Source organism: Peromyscus maniculatus, chromosome 4, assembly GCF_049852395.1.
Source record: "Peromyscus maniculatus bairdii isolate BWxNUB_F1_BW_parent chromosome 4, HU_Pman_BW_mat_3.1, whole genome shotgun sequence".
NCBI lineage: Eukaryota > Metazoa > Chordata > Mammalia > Rodentia > Cricetidae > Peromyscus > Peromyscus maniculatus.
In genome coordinates this window covers 91,021,725-91,039,237 of record NC_134855.1, presented here as the reverse complement: position 1 = coordinate 91,039,237, position 17,513 = coordinate 91,021,725, and the positions used below count along the sequence as shown (strand labels likewise).

The 17,513-nt window shown below is 39.1% G+C and overlaps 1 protein-coding gene across 1 annotated transcript in view; it reads right to left on the bottom strand.

Moving 5' to 3' along the window:
- The window catches only part of LOC102908789 (formin-1), a 289,240-nt gene extending 272,084 nt beyond the window's left edge, over positions 1-17,156 (bottom strand). Inside the window, exon 1 of the mRNA XM_076570309.1 lies at positions 16,935-17,156. Within this exon, the coding sequence (XP_076426424.1) occupies positions 16,935-17,067 (133 nt within the window). The 5' untranslated portion in view covers positions 17,068-17,156. The remainder of the gene's footprint in view (positions 1-16,934) is intronic.
- Between the last annotated feature and the right edge of the window lie 357 nt (positions 17,157-17,513).

Here is a 17,513-nt window from a genome sequence, read left to right as displayed (position 1 = left end):
AGAATGGGTAAAGACTAGGGGGAGAGGCATCTAGGTAAAAATTGGTGTAAAACAACTGAAAGATGTTTAGAAAGTTGTAGGAGCCATGAGACATTAAGACCCTCTTTATAGTCTCAGATAGTAAATGCTTAAGAAAACAGATGTTGGTACTTTAAATGTCTAAGTTATCAAAAAACTGGGTATGTTGGTTGATAAGGAATATACTTACTAAAAACTCTTCAAAGTCAAGAAAGCATACAGTTTTAAGTCACTAAAAGTAAAACCAAATAATATTTTTTCTTTTCATGTAATATTATTCCAATTATTATGTGAATAGCTGTACAGTAAGAAGGCTGGTTTAAAAAATACATGTAATGGTTAAGGAGATATGATAAAGAAAAACAGTAAAGTATTAAGCATGGCTTTTAAAACATAAATATGAGTGAAATTTTAAAAAACCCTCTTGGAAATGATTTTGAGATCCATAGAAATGAGAACATACATAGCAAGATAATCAAGGAGTGGGGGTCCTTTTATTCATATCAATAGTAAACATTTAAGAGACAAGAATAAAATATGGTCTAAGAGTGAAGTAAAAGAAAAAAATTACATTCTATTATGCCATTTCTGTTACCAAAAGAAAGAGAGAGACTGGTTTCTTGGGTCTAATATAGGTTTTCCTGATACAGAATTCTGATAGCTGTAGCTATAGAAGTGGGTTTTGATCTTAACCTTAACTCCATGCCAGGTGTTTGACCAATTATTTTCACTGCATTTTGTTAGCAGCATTGGAGTTATAAGGCACATCAAGTTGTCTGCTCATAACCTTTGCTCTTCCAGGCAGAGAAGTGTGGCTATTGCCTTGAGTGCCCAATGCAGAACTGCCTGTTAGAAGTCTCTGCAAATGGGCTGGAGGGATAGATCAGCCGTTAAAAGCTAGGCTCACAACCAAAAATATAAGAAGTCTCTGCAAAACATCCAGATTCTCACATCATTGCCTGTTGCCAAAGTGTCTTGACACCAGTATTTTTCAATATCTCTTCTCTTACCAGGCACTAGCACTGAGGAGAAGCCCTGTGCCAGAATCTTCACTGAGGTTCCCAACAAATCGATTTTTCAAAGGGTGAGTAATGTCTGATACAAGGAATTTATTATGTTTTATACACTTTTTTATATATTACACATGATTGGGGATCTTCCCAACGATCCTGCAAGCTAGGCATAAAGACTCCCTATTTAAAACATGAAGTTAGCTTTGCTCAGGGAGAAACAGGAAGTAGTAGAACCGAATTCAGAACTCACAGTCCAGAGTTAACCTCCTGTTACACACAGCTAAACCAACTACAGGAAATAATTATTTTTAGATGTTCAAAGGCCAGCAGCAGTAGAGGTCCTAAGAGCATAGAAACACGTGAGGTGAGACAAGCCACACAACTACCCATGATTTCTGCCAAAGGTTGATTTCTGGATTGCAGTGGAAAAATAAAGTGGTAACTTTTCTGACATGGCTCCCAAATAACTACATGGAGTCTTGCTATTAATTATGAAAGCTCAGCCTTACCTTAGGCTTGTTCCACCAGCTCTTATAACTTAAATTAACCTGCTTTTATCAATCTATGTTTTCCGTGTGGCTTTTTAACTTTCTTTCATTCTGCGCGTCTGATTTCCTCCATGTCTCATTGGTGTCTCGGCCTTTCTTCTTCCCAGAGTCCTCTCTGTCCCTGGAAGTCCTGCCTAACCTCTTCTTGCCTAGCTATTGGGCACTCAGCTCTTTATTCAACCAGAAGATGCCTTGGCAAAGACACATCTTCACAGTATAAACAAATATTCCCCAACACTTTTCAGTTTCCTCTCATTGGATACTTGCTTCTCTTTCAATCCTAGGAGTCTTCTTATGGGTTGTCCATACTTGACAGTTCCAAGGAACCCATAAACTCCTTCCTGCTTGTTTTCTTAACTAGGTCAATTGGTTCAGAAACAACCTCTAAAATTATCTTCAGTTTGGACTCACTAAACCTACTCTCTAACTTTCCTTCAGGAACTCAGACAAATGCAGCCAGTGGCACTGGCAATGGTACCTCTTTCCTGCCCTCTAACATGCTCATATTTACTAATGTATGTAGGCCCTTGATATCTGATACTCACTGTACTTGTTTAGAATAATAGCAGCAATGTAATCGGCCCATCAAAATGATCACGCCCTCTTCATTGTCTATACTGACAGAGAACAGGGAAATTTGACATAGCCCAGAAAGAAGGCAGTGATTTCAAATAAGTATGCTGCTGTCATTCCTAGATGAAGAGGATTCACTTGGTACAAAAGAGGAGCATTTTTAAGATCAATAAAGGCACAGGTCCAGGAAACTCCACAGACATATTTGGTAGCAATACCATATCTGAATAGCAGCTGCACTTGGCCCCCCTGTGTAAATGAGCTTACAATAAGCTAGCTGTTCTCCAAAAGTCACCTAGTGTTCTGACTAACCCAAAAGGAATTCCAGTGGCAACGTGCTAAGAATGAATACCTTCTTGGTACCTTCCCAATCTTTGATGCTGGCACAAATCTCTCCAGCTCGCTCAAGGCTTAGTATATATCTTCAAGTAACAGTGAAATAATATGATGCTTTTCCTCCCAGAACACGTAGGTATAAGGAATTCATATTCAAGTTCAAATGAATGGCTTAATGGACATATTCATTCTACTCACTTTTAAGTATTTTAAATATTCTTACCCTTCCTTCAATGTATATGATCCAGAAAGAAAAAAAAAAAACCACTAAAGCAGGAGACTATTAGAGGTTTAGGGTCTTTTCAGTACGTTTTATTCAGCTAAAGTGCCACAGTTTCTTTTCATTACACCTTGAATCCATTTTCTCAAACATGAAATTAGCCCTAAATCATGTTTAATTAACTAGCTTGTTTTTTCCATCATACCAATATTTGAATACCCCCCCAGGGGACTGTTGCAATCATCAGTGTGATTTTGCTATGTCTTAAGGCTATTATTGCACCAGAAAACACAGCTCTGATTTAAATTGCATGTCAGTAGAAAAAAATCAATTTACTAAAAGAAAATTAATTCCATAACCAAAATTTTATGAAGGCAATGGATCCATAAAGTGAGTCAAATCTGCACTAAGAATAGAACTGAATATCTTTCTTGGCCAACAGGGACTTATCCATGTACTCCAATTCATGATAAACATTCACTGGGAAAATTTCCACTAAATAGTAATAGAGATCTTTCAGCTTAAGGTTGCTGAAAAATCATAAATTAGTACAAGACTGTCAGTAATGCTTCAGTATCACAAAAAGGTTTAGACTGACGTGTATTTTAGGGACAAATGTTTCAGAAGCCAGGCTTCTACTGTGGGCTTACACTTTATGTTCAGACAGGGAAGCAGACTTGCCGAATCATCACAACTCAAGTAGGATTATACAGGTCAGTGAAGACTCCGCAAACAATTAATGCTCTCTTCCTTTATTTAAATGAAAACATACACACGAAGGGCAGGAATGCACTCAATTCCTGGGAAAAGCCACAGGCTTGCTCATGTCCACGGGGTTGGATGAAATGACTTTTCCGAGGACACAGCATTGCTCAAGCCACCGAGAAACCAAATGGCAATGGAAATAAGAACACATTGCTAGGGCAACTGGCAACATGAATCGATTCCTGCAGCAATGTCTTCCAGCTAATTTAATCCTAAAATAGTTCTGTAATTTGCCATGGAATCCAGGGCAGTGTGAATTACTGCAAGGATAAAACAGTAAAGAAAAAAATGGGATAATTTGATGTAAATTAGTAAAGGTGCTACTTTGCTGAAGGGACTTAACACTATTTTCTTTACAAAAAAAAAAAAAAAGTTAAACCGTGTCTATTTTTAAAACAATTCAAATTTGAGTCTTAATATTTGTACCCTTAAAAGAACATCAATGAAGAAGTCGGGGAGACAGCTCAGTGTGTAAAATGCCTGTTTTCTAAGTATGAGGACCGAAGTCCCAATCCCCAGTGCCCACACAAAGAATTGATGCAACAGTATGCATCTATGACTGCAGTGCTGGAGGGGTGGGGCAGACACAGTCAGATCCCTGTGGCTCACTGGATAGCCAGCTTGGCCAAATCAATGAACTCCAGGTTCAGTAAGAGACTGTCTCAAAAAGTAATGTGGAAAGTGATCAAGTAAGACATCCATCGTTGACTCTACACACACACACACACACACACACACACACACACACACACACACAGAGAGAGAGAGAGAGAGAGAGAGAGAGAGAGAGAGAGAGAGAGAGAGAGAGAGAACCAGTGCCCCCCCCTCCATGAGCATGTACATACACATACACAAGGAAAAAGCAATGACAAATTTGAAATATCTTCTATTTTTGCTATGGTACAGAATGACTATTTCAAGAGTTTCCAGAGGGAATGGCGGCAGCAGCATCCACTGAGGTATGACACAAAGCACATGCTGACCTGAGGGCCCATACATGCTGGTGTATCTCTCTCTGCCTGGATATGGGAGAACATAAGGGTTAACACCAGTTGTCGCAACCTTGCATGGCTCCCGGGACTTGACCTGATTAGGGGGGTCAGCGGGGGAATAAAGAAAAAACAGACAGATGGACACACAGGAAATCCGGGTTCGGGTGGACTGGGTTCTCCAATGGAGAAGGCACAGCACTGTGGAAACTCAATGTGTTTATTATGTGCTGTTGAACAGAGAGGCAGGAAAAGGTAAGAACAGTAGAACAAAGAGGCACGATTATTACAGACAGATAATCAAAGAGGCAGGGTTTGTGGTATACAGCTGGATCAGTAGGCAGATGTAGCTAATCTCTGCAGGAGTAGTCTCTGAAGGGAGCAATCTTCAGGCTATAGATATTCAAGAGGAGACAGTTATGGCGGACGTTTTTTGCACACTTTATCCACATACGCACTTGGGCCAGGAGAGCAGCTTTGTCATTTCCCTGAGCCTAACCCGGAGAAGGTTTTGACATGTTGTTCCCCTAGGTCTGAGGCTGTGGTCTGGGCATCGTCAAGCCCATGTCAACAGCACACACCCAGCAAGGAACCATGGGATTGATGGGGACTTGGTGGGACACGAGCAGAGTATGAAGTTAGCAGCCTAATGTGTTTTCTAGGCTAGACTGCCAAAGGTCCAGACCTCAGTACTAAACATTGGTTGCCACCCAAATAAACCCAGATCAACTGAAATGCTGTTGGCTAAATGTAAGAGTGATGACTGTGGAAAAATCCAGTGTACTAAAAAAACAAAAAAAAAACAAAAAAAAACAAAAAAAAAAACCTTGTAATTACTAGAAGGAATCATGACTAAATTTATATATTCTCACATACTGTTGCTATAGCTACAGATAAGCATTACTTCCTGTTTTTGGTTTAAAGAATATCACCCCCCCTTCCTTTTTAACTTTAAGAGGATAGGCTAGCTGAAATTGGGGCATTTATTCATAAAGTTCCTAAGTTACAAAGTAAGGAAATGACTCTTCACGGAATGAGAAAAGACTCGAGTATCGCCACTCAGGGCCCCGGACTCAGGAATCAAGCACCCATGGCGTTGCTATTAGATGTAAGAGCGGTGGCGGCATTTGGCTGTCCCATATTCGGAAGACGTGACTACAGCTGGGACGTGGGGTGGGGACCTACTCTGACACACAGAATGAAGATGTGAACATTGGAAAGTGCAGCTTAGATTAGCTACCCCAGCCCACAACTATTCTCAGTGTGCTGCAAGCTATTCACGGCATGGAGAAGGGAGCTCTGAGTGGCCATGTCTCTACCAAGAGCTAGGCTTCTCAGAGGTGACTGACAGATCAGCAGGGGTCAGAGAACCCCAATTAATGTGAATACGTTTTTCTCATCATCAAATTGTATCCATGAAGCTGAAAGAAACAATCACTGGTCTGAGTCTTATAAATAGTAGAAAATACCCACAGCTTTTTTTTCTTCTTCTAGTGTTGTCCTTGTATATCTGAAACAACAGGCAGTCCTGAACTCTACATAGTACCTGAAATTTCATGTTAGGCATTAATTCTGTGGCTGAAAAAACTTTATTTAATCTCTACAGAAGTCTATAAAACAAAAAAGTGTATCGTTTATCTTGCCATTTGACATATTTCTTTGAACTGTTTAGGTTTCTGTCTTAACATCCTGGCAGAATGGCCCTCTTGTTGCTGCCTCCCTTACACATTTTCTCTCTATTTTATTCATAGAATTTATTTCCTGTATTGATGAAATAGCAATGCAAGACATCAGATCTATTTCTTTCTATATAGATGACATTGTGGTGGTTCCCCTTTTAAAAGAAAGAAAAGACAAATGCTCACATAGTTCAGATATTTCCCATATTTCTGTCAACTCCTGCAGCCCAGAACTGTGTTACAGATGTAGCAAACAAACAAAAAAAAAAGAAAAAAAAAAAGAAAAAGAAAACAGGACTTAGGTTGGATGCCATGTTGTGGAAAAAGAATGGTTAGAATCCAGTTCTCAGCAAGAAATCCAATGACTTTCAGACTCAATGGGAGGGTTTTGGGGTTCCTTATTAATGTCTTTCCTGGCCCAGGAGGAAAGTGTGAAGAAATGTCCACCCTGTTTTGGGCATCCTTTGACTAATCTCCTTGTCTCTGGTTTTTGCCTGAGAACTTATTGGCAGGTCTTTATCAAAGGTATCCTGTCAGATTTAACAGGAAATCAGAAAATATATGAAACTCAACTAGTTACTGTAGCAAAAGTATTCAAGAGGAAAAAATAAGCAACAATAAAAGATGCAGTGAATTAGTACGTGTGGATCTTCTATTTGTCTCTCACTCCTATGAGTGGAAAAAGGAGATGATAGTGATAGCGTATGAAAATGTGAAGTAAATCCCAAATAGGATTGATTATCTTGCTTTCTTTACAATTAAGAAAAGGTGATTAGATTATGAAATTATAAGAATGTAATATGGAGAATGATTAGAAGATTTACATTAATAACATAATGTTCTGTGTTATTGAGTAATGGAGCAAGGCTCCTAGAGAAGAAAAGCTTGGGGAGAAAAGAGTAGGGGAAAACGAAAGGATAAAAAAGTCACTCTAAACCAAGAACCACCCAATCACTCAGATTCCTCTCCCACTCTGGAAAGAAAGGTCAACTGATAGCTCCAGGGACATGTAACTGGATCCCATTCCTCTTTTGATGTTCTCACCAAGAAGGGTTTAACTGCCCATTCCTTGATTCATTAGATGGTCACTTCAAAGAGACCCTTAAAAGGCCAATATTTGCCTAGACAACTCCTTCACCTCAGTAAATCTAGAAAAAACCCCCAAAGCCATTCATTCTAAATTTCACACATTATTGCCTTTGGCCCCTGTCAGTGACCTCAGCCTACAATATTGATTGCTGCTTGCCTCCCAATATGAATCTCTCCAATGATCAATCAGTCAGCAGAAGAGACAGTCATCCAATCTGATACTAAAGATGAACCAACATCAAGGGTTAACCCAAGGGGAAACCTCACAATTTAGAAGATGTGCTACAACTTTACCACTTACAGGCCATTTCCAAGCAAGACAGGAATGGCCCATGCTTCATCAGTGACTGGAGATTCTCAAATGTGAAGATGGATATGCTATTTAGTAACAAGTAAATTTAAATAATTTATGAAATTTAAAAGGTGTCTTTGTTCTAACAAATACGATCTGTGGGACTTCTGTGCAAGGAGAGCACAGCCATCTATGATGTCTGTTTTTCAACACAAAAGACTAATAAGGAAACTTATCCTTATTAGTAAGTGTGGGGATTGTTCAACGTACTAGTAATGAAAGATACACAAGATAAAAGAAGAAAAAATACGGAACGGTCATAAATTTGGAAAGGCTAAAATATAACATGCAAAACTGTTGACAAGTAACAATGTAGCCACTCTGTCCTAAGCAGGAAGGCACCCATCATGTTTTAGCCAGCCCCAGACACAGCACTGGGTCCAGAAAGTCCCCATTATTTTTGTTAAACAAACAAATGAACACATGTATAAATACTTTGTGGGGAATATACTGGATAAAAACAGGAACAAATAGCAGGGCATGATGCATGCCTTTAATATCAGCACTTCAGAAGCAGAGGCAGGTGGATCTCTGTGAGTTTGAAGCCAACCTGGTCTACATAGAGAGTTCCAGGACAGTGATAGCTACAGTGAAAGACTCTGTCTAAAAAACAAACAAACAAAAATCCAACATTAAAAGAATTTTAATGACTTGACATGCAGTATAATTCTATTAACTTTAGTGAACATGTGTAATATAAGTCCTTTATATTTTTGAGAGTTGTCTTAGGATGACACTTAAGATAATAAACATTTAGGGTAAATGAGTTAATATGTCTAAGTGCTATATAATTAAAATGTTGGTTTAACATTTTTTCTTCAGTGTTTCTGACCTTGTATTTATTTCTTATAGCATATTTAGAACAGTTTATGAACTGATTTGTATTGGTTCTTTTCCATTTGCTTTGTTGATGTCAGCTATTAATTATATGGATTTTTAAAATATATGATGTAATGTTTTCAAGGCATAGGTAACATAAAATATAAAACATGTTAAAAATCACATGAGAGGCATAAAAGACCTCAGCCGAGATGTACTACTGCATACTCACTGGGATAGCTAGCATCCAAGTCATAGAACCACAAGTGTTGGTTCATGTGAAGAAATTCAAACACTTATACAGTGTCGAAGGGAATATAAAGACATGCACCATCTTCAGAAAACAATATAGCATTTCCTCAAAGGGGTAAATACATAATTACAGTATCGCACAGGAATTAATTCTACTACTACATGGAGGAAAAAAGAAGACATGTATCCACACAAAGACCTTTATGTGAATGGGCATAGAAGCATTATCCCTAATAGCTAAAAGGTGAAAATAAACCAAATGCCTACCTGCTTGTGAATGGATGAGCAAAATAAGAAATATTCATAAAACAGAGTATCACTTGTCTACAGAAAGAATGCATCTGAAAACAGTATTGAGTAAAAGATGTCAATCACAAAACACAATATAAAATACATAATATATATGTATTCTATTTAGTTGAAATATCCAAAAAGTAGATTAATGTTTACCTAGGGTTAGAAGGGGTTGTGTGAGATGGTGAATGACTGAAAATAAGTATAGTTTGGAGGGGGTAGTAAAACATTCTAAAACAGATTGGAATGGTGGTTATGTGCTGTGAATACACTAGAACAACTGAATTATGTATTTTTTATTTAGTTATTTTTTCCTCCAAGACAGGGTTTCTCTGAGTCGACCTGGCTGTCCTGGAACTCAATCTGTAGACCAGGCTATCCTTGAACTTGGAGATCAGCTTGCCTCTGCCCCTCAAGTGCTGGAATTAAAGGCATGTGCCACCAATGCCCAGCTTAATTGTATATTTTAACTGGGTTAATTTATGAGATGGGCATCTCCATAAAGCTGTCTAAACTAAAGACTGAGTTACAGTGTTATGTGAGCTGTTTGTATTATACGTTATGATAGTTCTGAAAAAAAGCTAGCATGGACAAAGTGTTCATACTTTTATAACATATTCCTATGTATTTATATAAAATTACTGGAGGCAAAGCTTTGTGAATAATGGTGTTAGCCACAGTCATTTCTATTAGCTTCTAGCTGAAACAACTTTAAGGGCTCATGTGTAATAAAGGACTCTAAGTAATGTGGTTTATCTACATGGTAAAATATCATCAACCATTATAACTGAAAACTGTAATTCATAAAACCATACAGAAACATTAAAAGTCTTAAAATAATCTTGGGGTAGTATTTAAAATATGAAATGGACATATTTAAGTCACTTAAAATACCTGCCTCTATGAGAATAATTGAAGTGGTTGGATAAAAGAAGTTTTTATTGTCTTTTCCTATAGTACTTTTCTTAGATAATCCTCTTGCTGTGGATATTGCTCTGTATAAATAAAATGCTGACTGGCCAGTAGCCAGGCAGGAAGTATAGGTGGGACAAGCAGAGAAAAGAATTCTGGGAAGTGGAAGGCTGAGTCAGAGAGACGCTGCCAGCCACCGCCATGAAAAGCAAGATGTAAGGTACCGGTAAGCCACGAGGCAACTTACAGACTAATAGATATGGGTTAATTTAAGATATAAAAACTAGATAACAAGAAGCCTGCTACAGCCATACAGTTTGTAAGTAATGTAAGTCTCTGTGTGTTTACTTGGTTGGATTTAAGCAGCTGTGGGACTGGCGGGTGAGAGAGCTTTGTCCTGACCGTGGGCCAAGCAGGACTGGAGAAAACTTCAGCTACATCCTCTCAATTATAAAATATTGATATTGTTATTGCTTCATCAAACCAAAAGTGAGTACAGCGGTCCAACAAATTTAAAAGATTCCCTAGAGGTACCTAATAAAAGAGCACTGGGAAGACACACAAGGAAGAATAATGGGCACCAGTGGAATCAGAGATAGCAGGGTCTACAACTCCAGCTCCTAAGGTGACAGGAGCATATCCTACTTGTGCATGTAGTGTGTGTGTGTGTGTGTGTGTGTGTGTGTGTGTGTGTGTGTGTGTGTGGTGTTGTTGTTGTTGTTGTTGTTGTTATTATTGTTTCCACCAAGTACAAGTACCAGGCATTGATGTTCAATTAATGGGAGCTTACAATACTACCCTGTTCCCCAAAAGCTCACATCTGTAAGATAAGAGTGGCATTGAAAGGGAGATCAAGACATGGGGAATATTGTTTGTGAGGGAGTGAGGTACAGATGATGAAGGGTCATCAGGGTCATCAGAATCCTTAGTTTAATAGTCATTGTGTTGATACTGTCCAAAAGCTGTAGCCATCACCTTCCAATTGCCCTCTGAAGTGCAACACACAGAGAAGAGGAAAAAGCAGAAAGAGAATAAGAGAACCTTGGCTAGGGTTTCCTCTGTTTTCTTCATAGTGGTCTGAGTGAGGAGGGAGAGAATGAAATACTTTAAATGAAATACTTTAAAGTTCAATCAAAACATTGACCAGCGCAAGGCACATCTGCCTCTAAACACTGGGTATCAAGTACCTGGATTGGTTGGTTTGACTTTTATGCCTCACACCTAAAGCTTGACCTGTGGACTGTATGAGCATCTGTTAAGGGAGTATTCACTTTCTGACATGTGCTCCTTTGTATGAGTTCAATCAGTTTCAATGTAGGAACTGTAGCAAACTAGTGTCCACTACAAATTTAATTATTTATTGTTTTTGCTATGTAACCCTCCTATCCCTTCAGTGAGTAGTCAATAACAGTAAAGCAAAACTGTTAAGTTTGTGATATTTGTTTTAAGAGCATTCCTATCTGCCCTTTATTCATCATTTTTATTTATTTAATTTTATGAGTATGGTATTTTGCCTTCATGTATGTCTGTGAACTGCATGCAAATGTGGTTCAGAATCCAGAAGAAGGCATTGGATCCTCTGGAACTGGAGTTACAGACAGCTATTAGCAGTCATGTGGGTACTAAGAATTGAATCTGGGTCCTCTGGAAGAGCAGTCAGTGCACTTATCAATGGATCCATCTCCTTACCCCCTTCAATTATTTACCATTGAAGTAAAATTTGCTTGAATTTTAAATAGATGAGTAGAAGGGAAAATAGCCCCAATGTTCAGGGATGAGTGTTATAATGATTCATTGGATTTGTTCCCAGTCTTTCTTTCTACAGACACTTGATATACTGTTTTCTTTATGCAGCATCACTATGAACACATGGCACGCCACACATTATAATGAAACCACCCTTTCACAATGGCAGTTTGTTTCCACTTAAAGTATTAACATTACTCCTCCATCCTTATTCAATGGCTAGACTTGTTCAAAAGCAAAACATCAGTGATCTATGTATTGAAGCACCTTCCTTCACAGCCCACTACCCCACATTAAATAGCATCACCACATGCTTTATATGTTGACTGTCTTCTATGCAGGAGCCCCTTGAACAACAAGAGCAGCCATAGTGCAGCAGAGCTTCACCGCATCACCTTAGATATTGGGTACCAGTCTTAGATTTGAGCCTGGTCAGATGCTTTAGCCCATCCATTTCCAGAACATCTCCTGTAGTTCAATCCACTGAAGTTCCACTACACTTCAAAGCTGATGAAATACTATTGAAAACTGCTTCTACTGTTCCTTTAATTTATCATTTGTTTTCTCACAAGTGTGGGAAACCAGATAAACACCCATCTGTCCATTGCTTACTTAGCTTAGAGACTGCTCTGGGCCTGGCTCCCTAAGGTCCCAGACAAGCTCCTCTCTGGGCAGCAATCCATGGTCTTCCAGGCTGGCTTCTTACCTCATGTCTTCTCTGTATTAAAACCCAGGCTGCCTTCTTTCAGTGCCTGCTCTATCCTGGAAGTCCTATAGGATGCTACTTCTGGGCCTTGCCTCTCATCTCCACACTTCACAGAAACAGATGGGTGACTCTCCAAGGACACATAGCCCAGGCCTATGGGAGAGACACCCCAGTAGCTCACAACTCTAAGGAAAGCACCCTCGCAGACTAACTTCATGACCTGGACACAAGAAAAAAAAATTGGCCTGGTGCTTCCTTAACAGACTTAAACACACACACATATATATTAAGAAATCACTAAAATCTGAATGTTTCCTCAGAAATTTTCAATCTGTGTGAGGACACTGAATTCCCAGAAGCCTGTCTTGCTGTATCTGTTCCTTTTCTAGAACAAGTCATTGTTGGCTTAATCATTTGACTCACTCAGCTGCTTGTTTGTGTACACTAGAACATCACGCAAGCGACAGTCGTTCTTTGTCTCATGACAAAGCACTTGGGACTTCCTTCTGCTGCTGGGTGACCAACAATGAGCCTTTATTGGAGACAGTCAGCAAGTAAATACAGCATAATGGTAGCTTGAACTATGAAGTCTGGATTTCTCATCGCTTGACTATGGACAGAATTCAAATGGCCATAAAGTACTATAATTAAACGAAGGAGAAGGATCCTACTCTGGCTGATAAGATCTTTGACTTCTGGAAGGGTTTCATTTTTTCCTTCTTTAGTTTTCCTCTCTCTAAACAACTGTAAACATCTGTGCAGTTGCTGTTCAACCAGCTGCTAGCCAAGTGTGAGAGTCTGGTTGATGACCATGTACAAGTCCAGAATATCATATGTAATGTTTATACATTCATTAAAACTCCATGTAGAAATGGAGGTGGGGTAGCTCAGTCCATAGAGAACTTGCCTTGCAGACAATGCACAAGAATGTGATCCCCAGAACTCATGTGAAAATAAACAAATGAACAAAAAGCCAGACACAGTACTAGGTTCTTGAAATGCCAGCACTAAGTAGGAAGAGATGGGAAGCTTCCTGGGCTTATTGGTAGCCAGCCTAGCCTACTTGGCAGGTACCAGATCAATGAAAGATCCTGCCTCCAAAAGAATAGAACTCAAATAGAATACCAAGGCTGTCTACTGCTTATGGTCCCAAACACATGTCCATTCTCACACACATGTGCCCCCCCCCGGCCCCCCGCCCTCCACCCCGCCCGTGTACACGCGCGCGCGCACGCGCGCACACACACACACACACACACACACACACACACACACACACACTTCCCACTCTGTCTCAGTTTGTCTCTTTGTTTCCCTCTGTGTATGTGTATGTCTCATCTCTCCATTCAGTAAAAATGCTGATGAGGCACCAACTATTCTAAGTTCTGGCCTTCAAGAAGTCCAGCCTCTGTGAAGAAAGTAATGGTCTAAAGAGATCCGGGCCATTTAAATGTGAAAATAAATCACCAAGGGAAAAACGTTTAGTGCCATCTAAGGCAAGGTAAGGGGAGGGCAGGAGAGTGAGGGTCAGAGAAATAATACTCCTGGGAAATAATCAGGAACATCACACATAGGAGAATGTACATGTATAACTGTCAAAAGACTGGAGCATGCCCTGCTTCATGGACAAGCCTCAGCTCCTCAAGGCCTTAATGCACACTCAAGATAAGGAAGTTGCATTTCACGCTCAAGTCATGAAAATGTCTTGATTGGAGAGAAACTTGGTTCCTTGCCAGCCTCCCTAACACCCCCACCTCTTTCGTCTCCACCTTTGAGACGCAGGCAGTTCTCCCACAGGCCACAGCTGTGGTGCACCCAGCACCTGGCACAGCAGCTGTGGAGAGCATCTGCATCATCTAGTATGTATCCTGTGGCCTGGCTGCTCTTCCTCATCCTTCCTGCCTCCCTTATTCCCTTTTCTATTCTCACTTCCCATACTGCAGTTATTGGCCAGGCTTATGAGTTCTCCTTCCATGTTACTGTTGGCTCCTTACCTGCTTGTGGTCAGGTGAGCATATTGACCTTAGCAGTTTCAGGTGACAGCATTCTCATTACTTTAACTGCTATCAGCAGATCCATCTACATAGTTATTTATTTAACTAGGTTCTCACACAGATCTGCTTATGATAGTAATAATAATAACAATTATTATTGTTATTATTTATTATTATTATCTGGTAGTGCTGGACTGTGTTAAAGAATTTTCTTGGGGTGGATAGGGACTGTAGTCTCTCATCTTAAAAGGCACTGACACCAAAAGACTAGAGATTTAACCATAAAAAGAAGGGTCCCGTGCTTGGTCTACTTGTGGGACTCCTAAAATTGGTAGTAGAGACTGTCTCTTAGGCTTTAGCTGGCTCCTGGGAACATACTCCTCATACTGGATTGCCTTGCCCAGCCTTAATACAAGGGAATGCTTGTATTGAATAGGAATGCTTATCATGAAAAATTTAGAATAATAAAAAAGTGTGAGCTTTGGATTCAGAAGGATTACTATCCATCTAACTTAGTCTAAGTTCTTCATCTATATAATAGAGAGGGAGTAGATGTCTCTCTAAAGTTTTGTGAAGATTAAAGAAAGTGAAATATTTAAAATGCTTTATAAAGCATAAATGGTTGCTATTATCATTACCACCTACACTATTTCCTACTACAACCAATAAAGTCTGGCAATAAAGTCAATGACCTAATTAAGTAAGAGGTATGGATGATCCTGCAGGGACTAGGATTTGAAGTTAGAGTCAGTCTCAGAATCTGATCTATCATTTACATATCAAAGAGTTAAGACTGATGGAGAACCCACATGATCAAGCTTTGGGTCTATTCCAGTCTAATATAAGAGGACAGGACTTTGCCAGTAGAGATTCTGGATGATAAGGGAAAGGGAATATGCCTTAGCTACTGAGTGTTGGCAAAAAAAAAAAAAAATTATACTTCCCAACAGGTCTCATGAGTTCCCCAGTACCCAAGTCAAAAAGGAAATGCAAACAAACCCAGTGCCACTGCTGGAAGCTATATGCCCTGAGATTCTGATGATAACAATGATATTCTATTTAACAACATCTGTCAAATGATTGGAACTCAACACAACTGCCTTTACAACATCTCAACTAAAGATTAAAATGAATGTTTGCTCCTTGCAATGCAACAAACATAAAGAGCAGTTCAGAGTAATATATCAAATTAAAAATTATAAAGATTTTGCAGTGATTCCAACAAACAGGTATGCATTTCTGATACACCCACATCTGGTAAGGATCGGAGGCACCACAGCAAACAGCATGTCTGTACTATCTCCACAAGACAGAAAGCACACAAAGATTAGCATCTCTTGAAGGAAGAGCCTCTAAAGCAAACAACACTTGCATAACATGCTCAGAGCTATGGAAGAAAATGTTTGAACCAAGAGCAAAAGTCAGATTTACCCTACATTCAAATGCCCATTTCTCATGCAGTCTGGGTCTTTGTAATGAGCTGGTAGCAGAGAGGAAGAATAATAATTTCCCTCGTGATCCTAGAGAGAAAAATCTTTGCTTTCCCAAATCAAAGTAATGGTACAGAACTGTTAATTTGCACAGACATTTTCTAAAACTGATTCTGATCTTAGGAGATGAAATACCATGAATTTTAAGCTAACGTAAATATAGCTACATGCTTTCCAAGAGATGCTAAGAGATCACAGAATGTAGTTTGCAAACTTAAAATTATTTGATTTGTTGCCTAATATCCTCCAAACGGAAATTTAGCATGTTGTCCTTTAATTACTAGTTCCCACCAAGCAAACTGTCTTAAAGACTTTTCTGGCTTGTTTTCTTACTAAGCTTCCTCGTTGTTCACTAATCACCTCATTTGGAACCATAGGAATGGATTAATCCTCCAAGCACAGAGATCCTCAATGGTTACTGGCAAGTCCATAAAAAAAAAAGAAAGAAAGAAAGAAAAAATCAAGACTATAGCTTTGAAAAAGCACCAGTAAGTGGAAAGAGTAAGGTTAAAAAAAAAAAAAAAAAGTTAGTTCTTTTCCCTTAGGGCTGAAATAATGTATTTTACATAATTCATTTCAACTATGTAATTTCTCTAGGTTGAATATAAAATTAATGTTTTTGTGGGACTAAAGTAAGAGCTATGAGAAAGGCCTCATAGAAGAGAAGAAATTGAGAAATCGATTCACATTCTAATATCTATTCTAAATATGAGGCATGAAATGTTATCACCTACGTAGCTAAGTAATTTAGGTCAATCATTTTTTGATATTGATACAATATTACACCAACCTATATTTTTTAATGGAATAAAACTTTCATTATTTAAAAACACAAATATTCACATTTATACTCGTAGGATTTAGGGTGAAAATAAATTTTCCTTAAAAAGATTATCCCTCAAATATCCTTTAAAAATTAAACACAGAAATCATTAGTTTAATTTAATACAATCAAAGGGAAATATTAACATTTTAAAAAAGCTGAGACAAGCGGCACTTCAGAGTTCTAACTGGGAAATTGATTCAGAGGCCCATAAAAATGATTAAAGAAGAATTTCCAATTCTGATCATCGCAATCTCAAAACAAAAACTCATTTCCCCACCTAAAAAGAAGTGCAGAGCTATTCTTCCAAGCTTACCTTCCTCTGGGGTCACTGACCTTCTGTGTCGGCACTTCCAGACCTTGGGAACTGAAATGGACTGCCCGTATCTTGGGTTATAGCGGTAGAATGCACCCATGGTGCTGAAGGGTGGTGAGCCTGTGGTAAACATGATGGACTCTCAGGACAGCCTGAGAAGAGCTGTGTGGAGAATGTGGCTTCCCCGCTCCATCTCAGGAGCAACTGGTACAGTGCCACCTGGGAAGAGCCTCTGCCAGAGGTAATGAGTCAACCTTCCAACTGCACCGGTGGGCAGACAGGTTCCACCACCTCACAGTGGGGGGAAGGATAAACACTTTATAGAAACCAACAGTGTCCTTCAAGACTTTCTTTTTGTTCGCTTCCTTTTTGAGGAGCCAGCAGAGATCGCTTAGTTTGCAGTTAAACTCACAACTTACCATTTTTGACTCATATTTTTAAAATCACTCAAAACTAAGTTGTTTTGTTTGAAAAGTGAATGTATCTACTGTACCTGCCTTCAGAACATGTTAGGAATTTTATTTCCAGGTTCTGAAAGACAACCCCTTACCTCAAGCTTCACAGAGTGACCTCCATCAC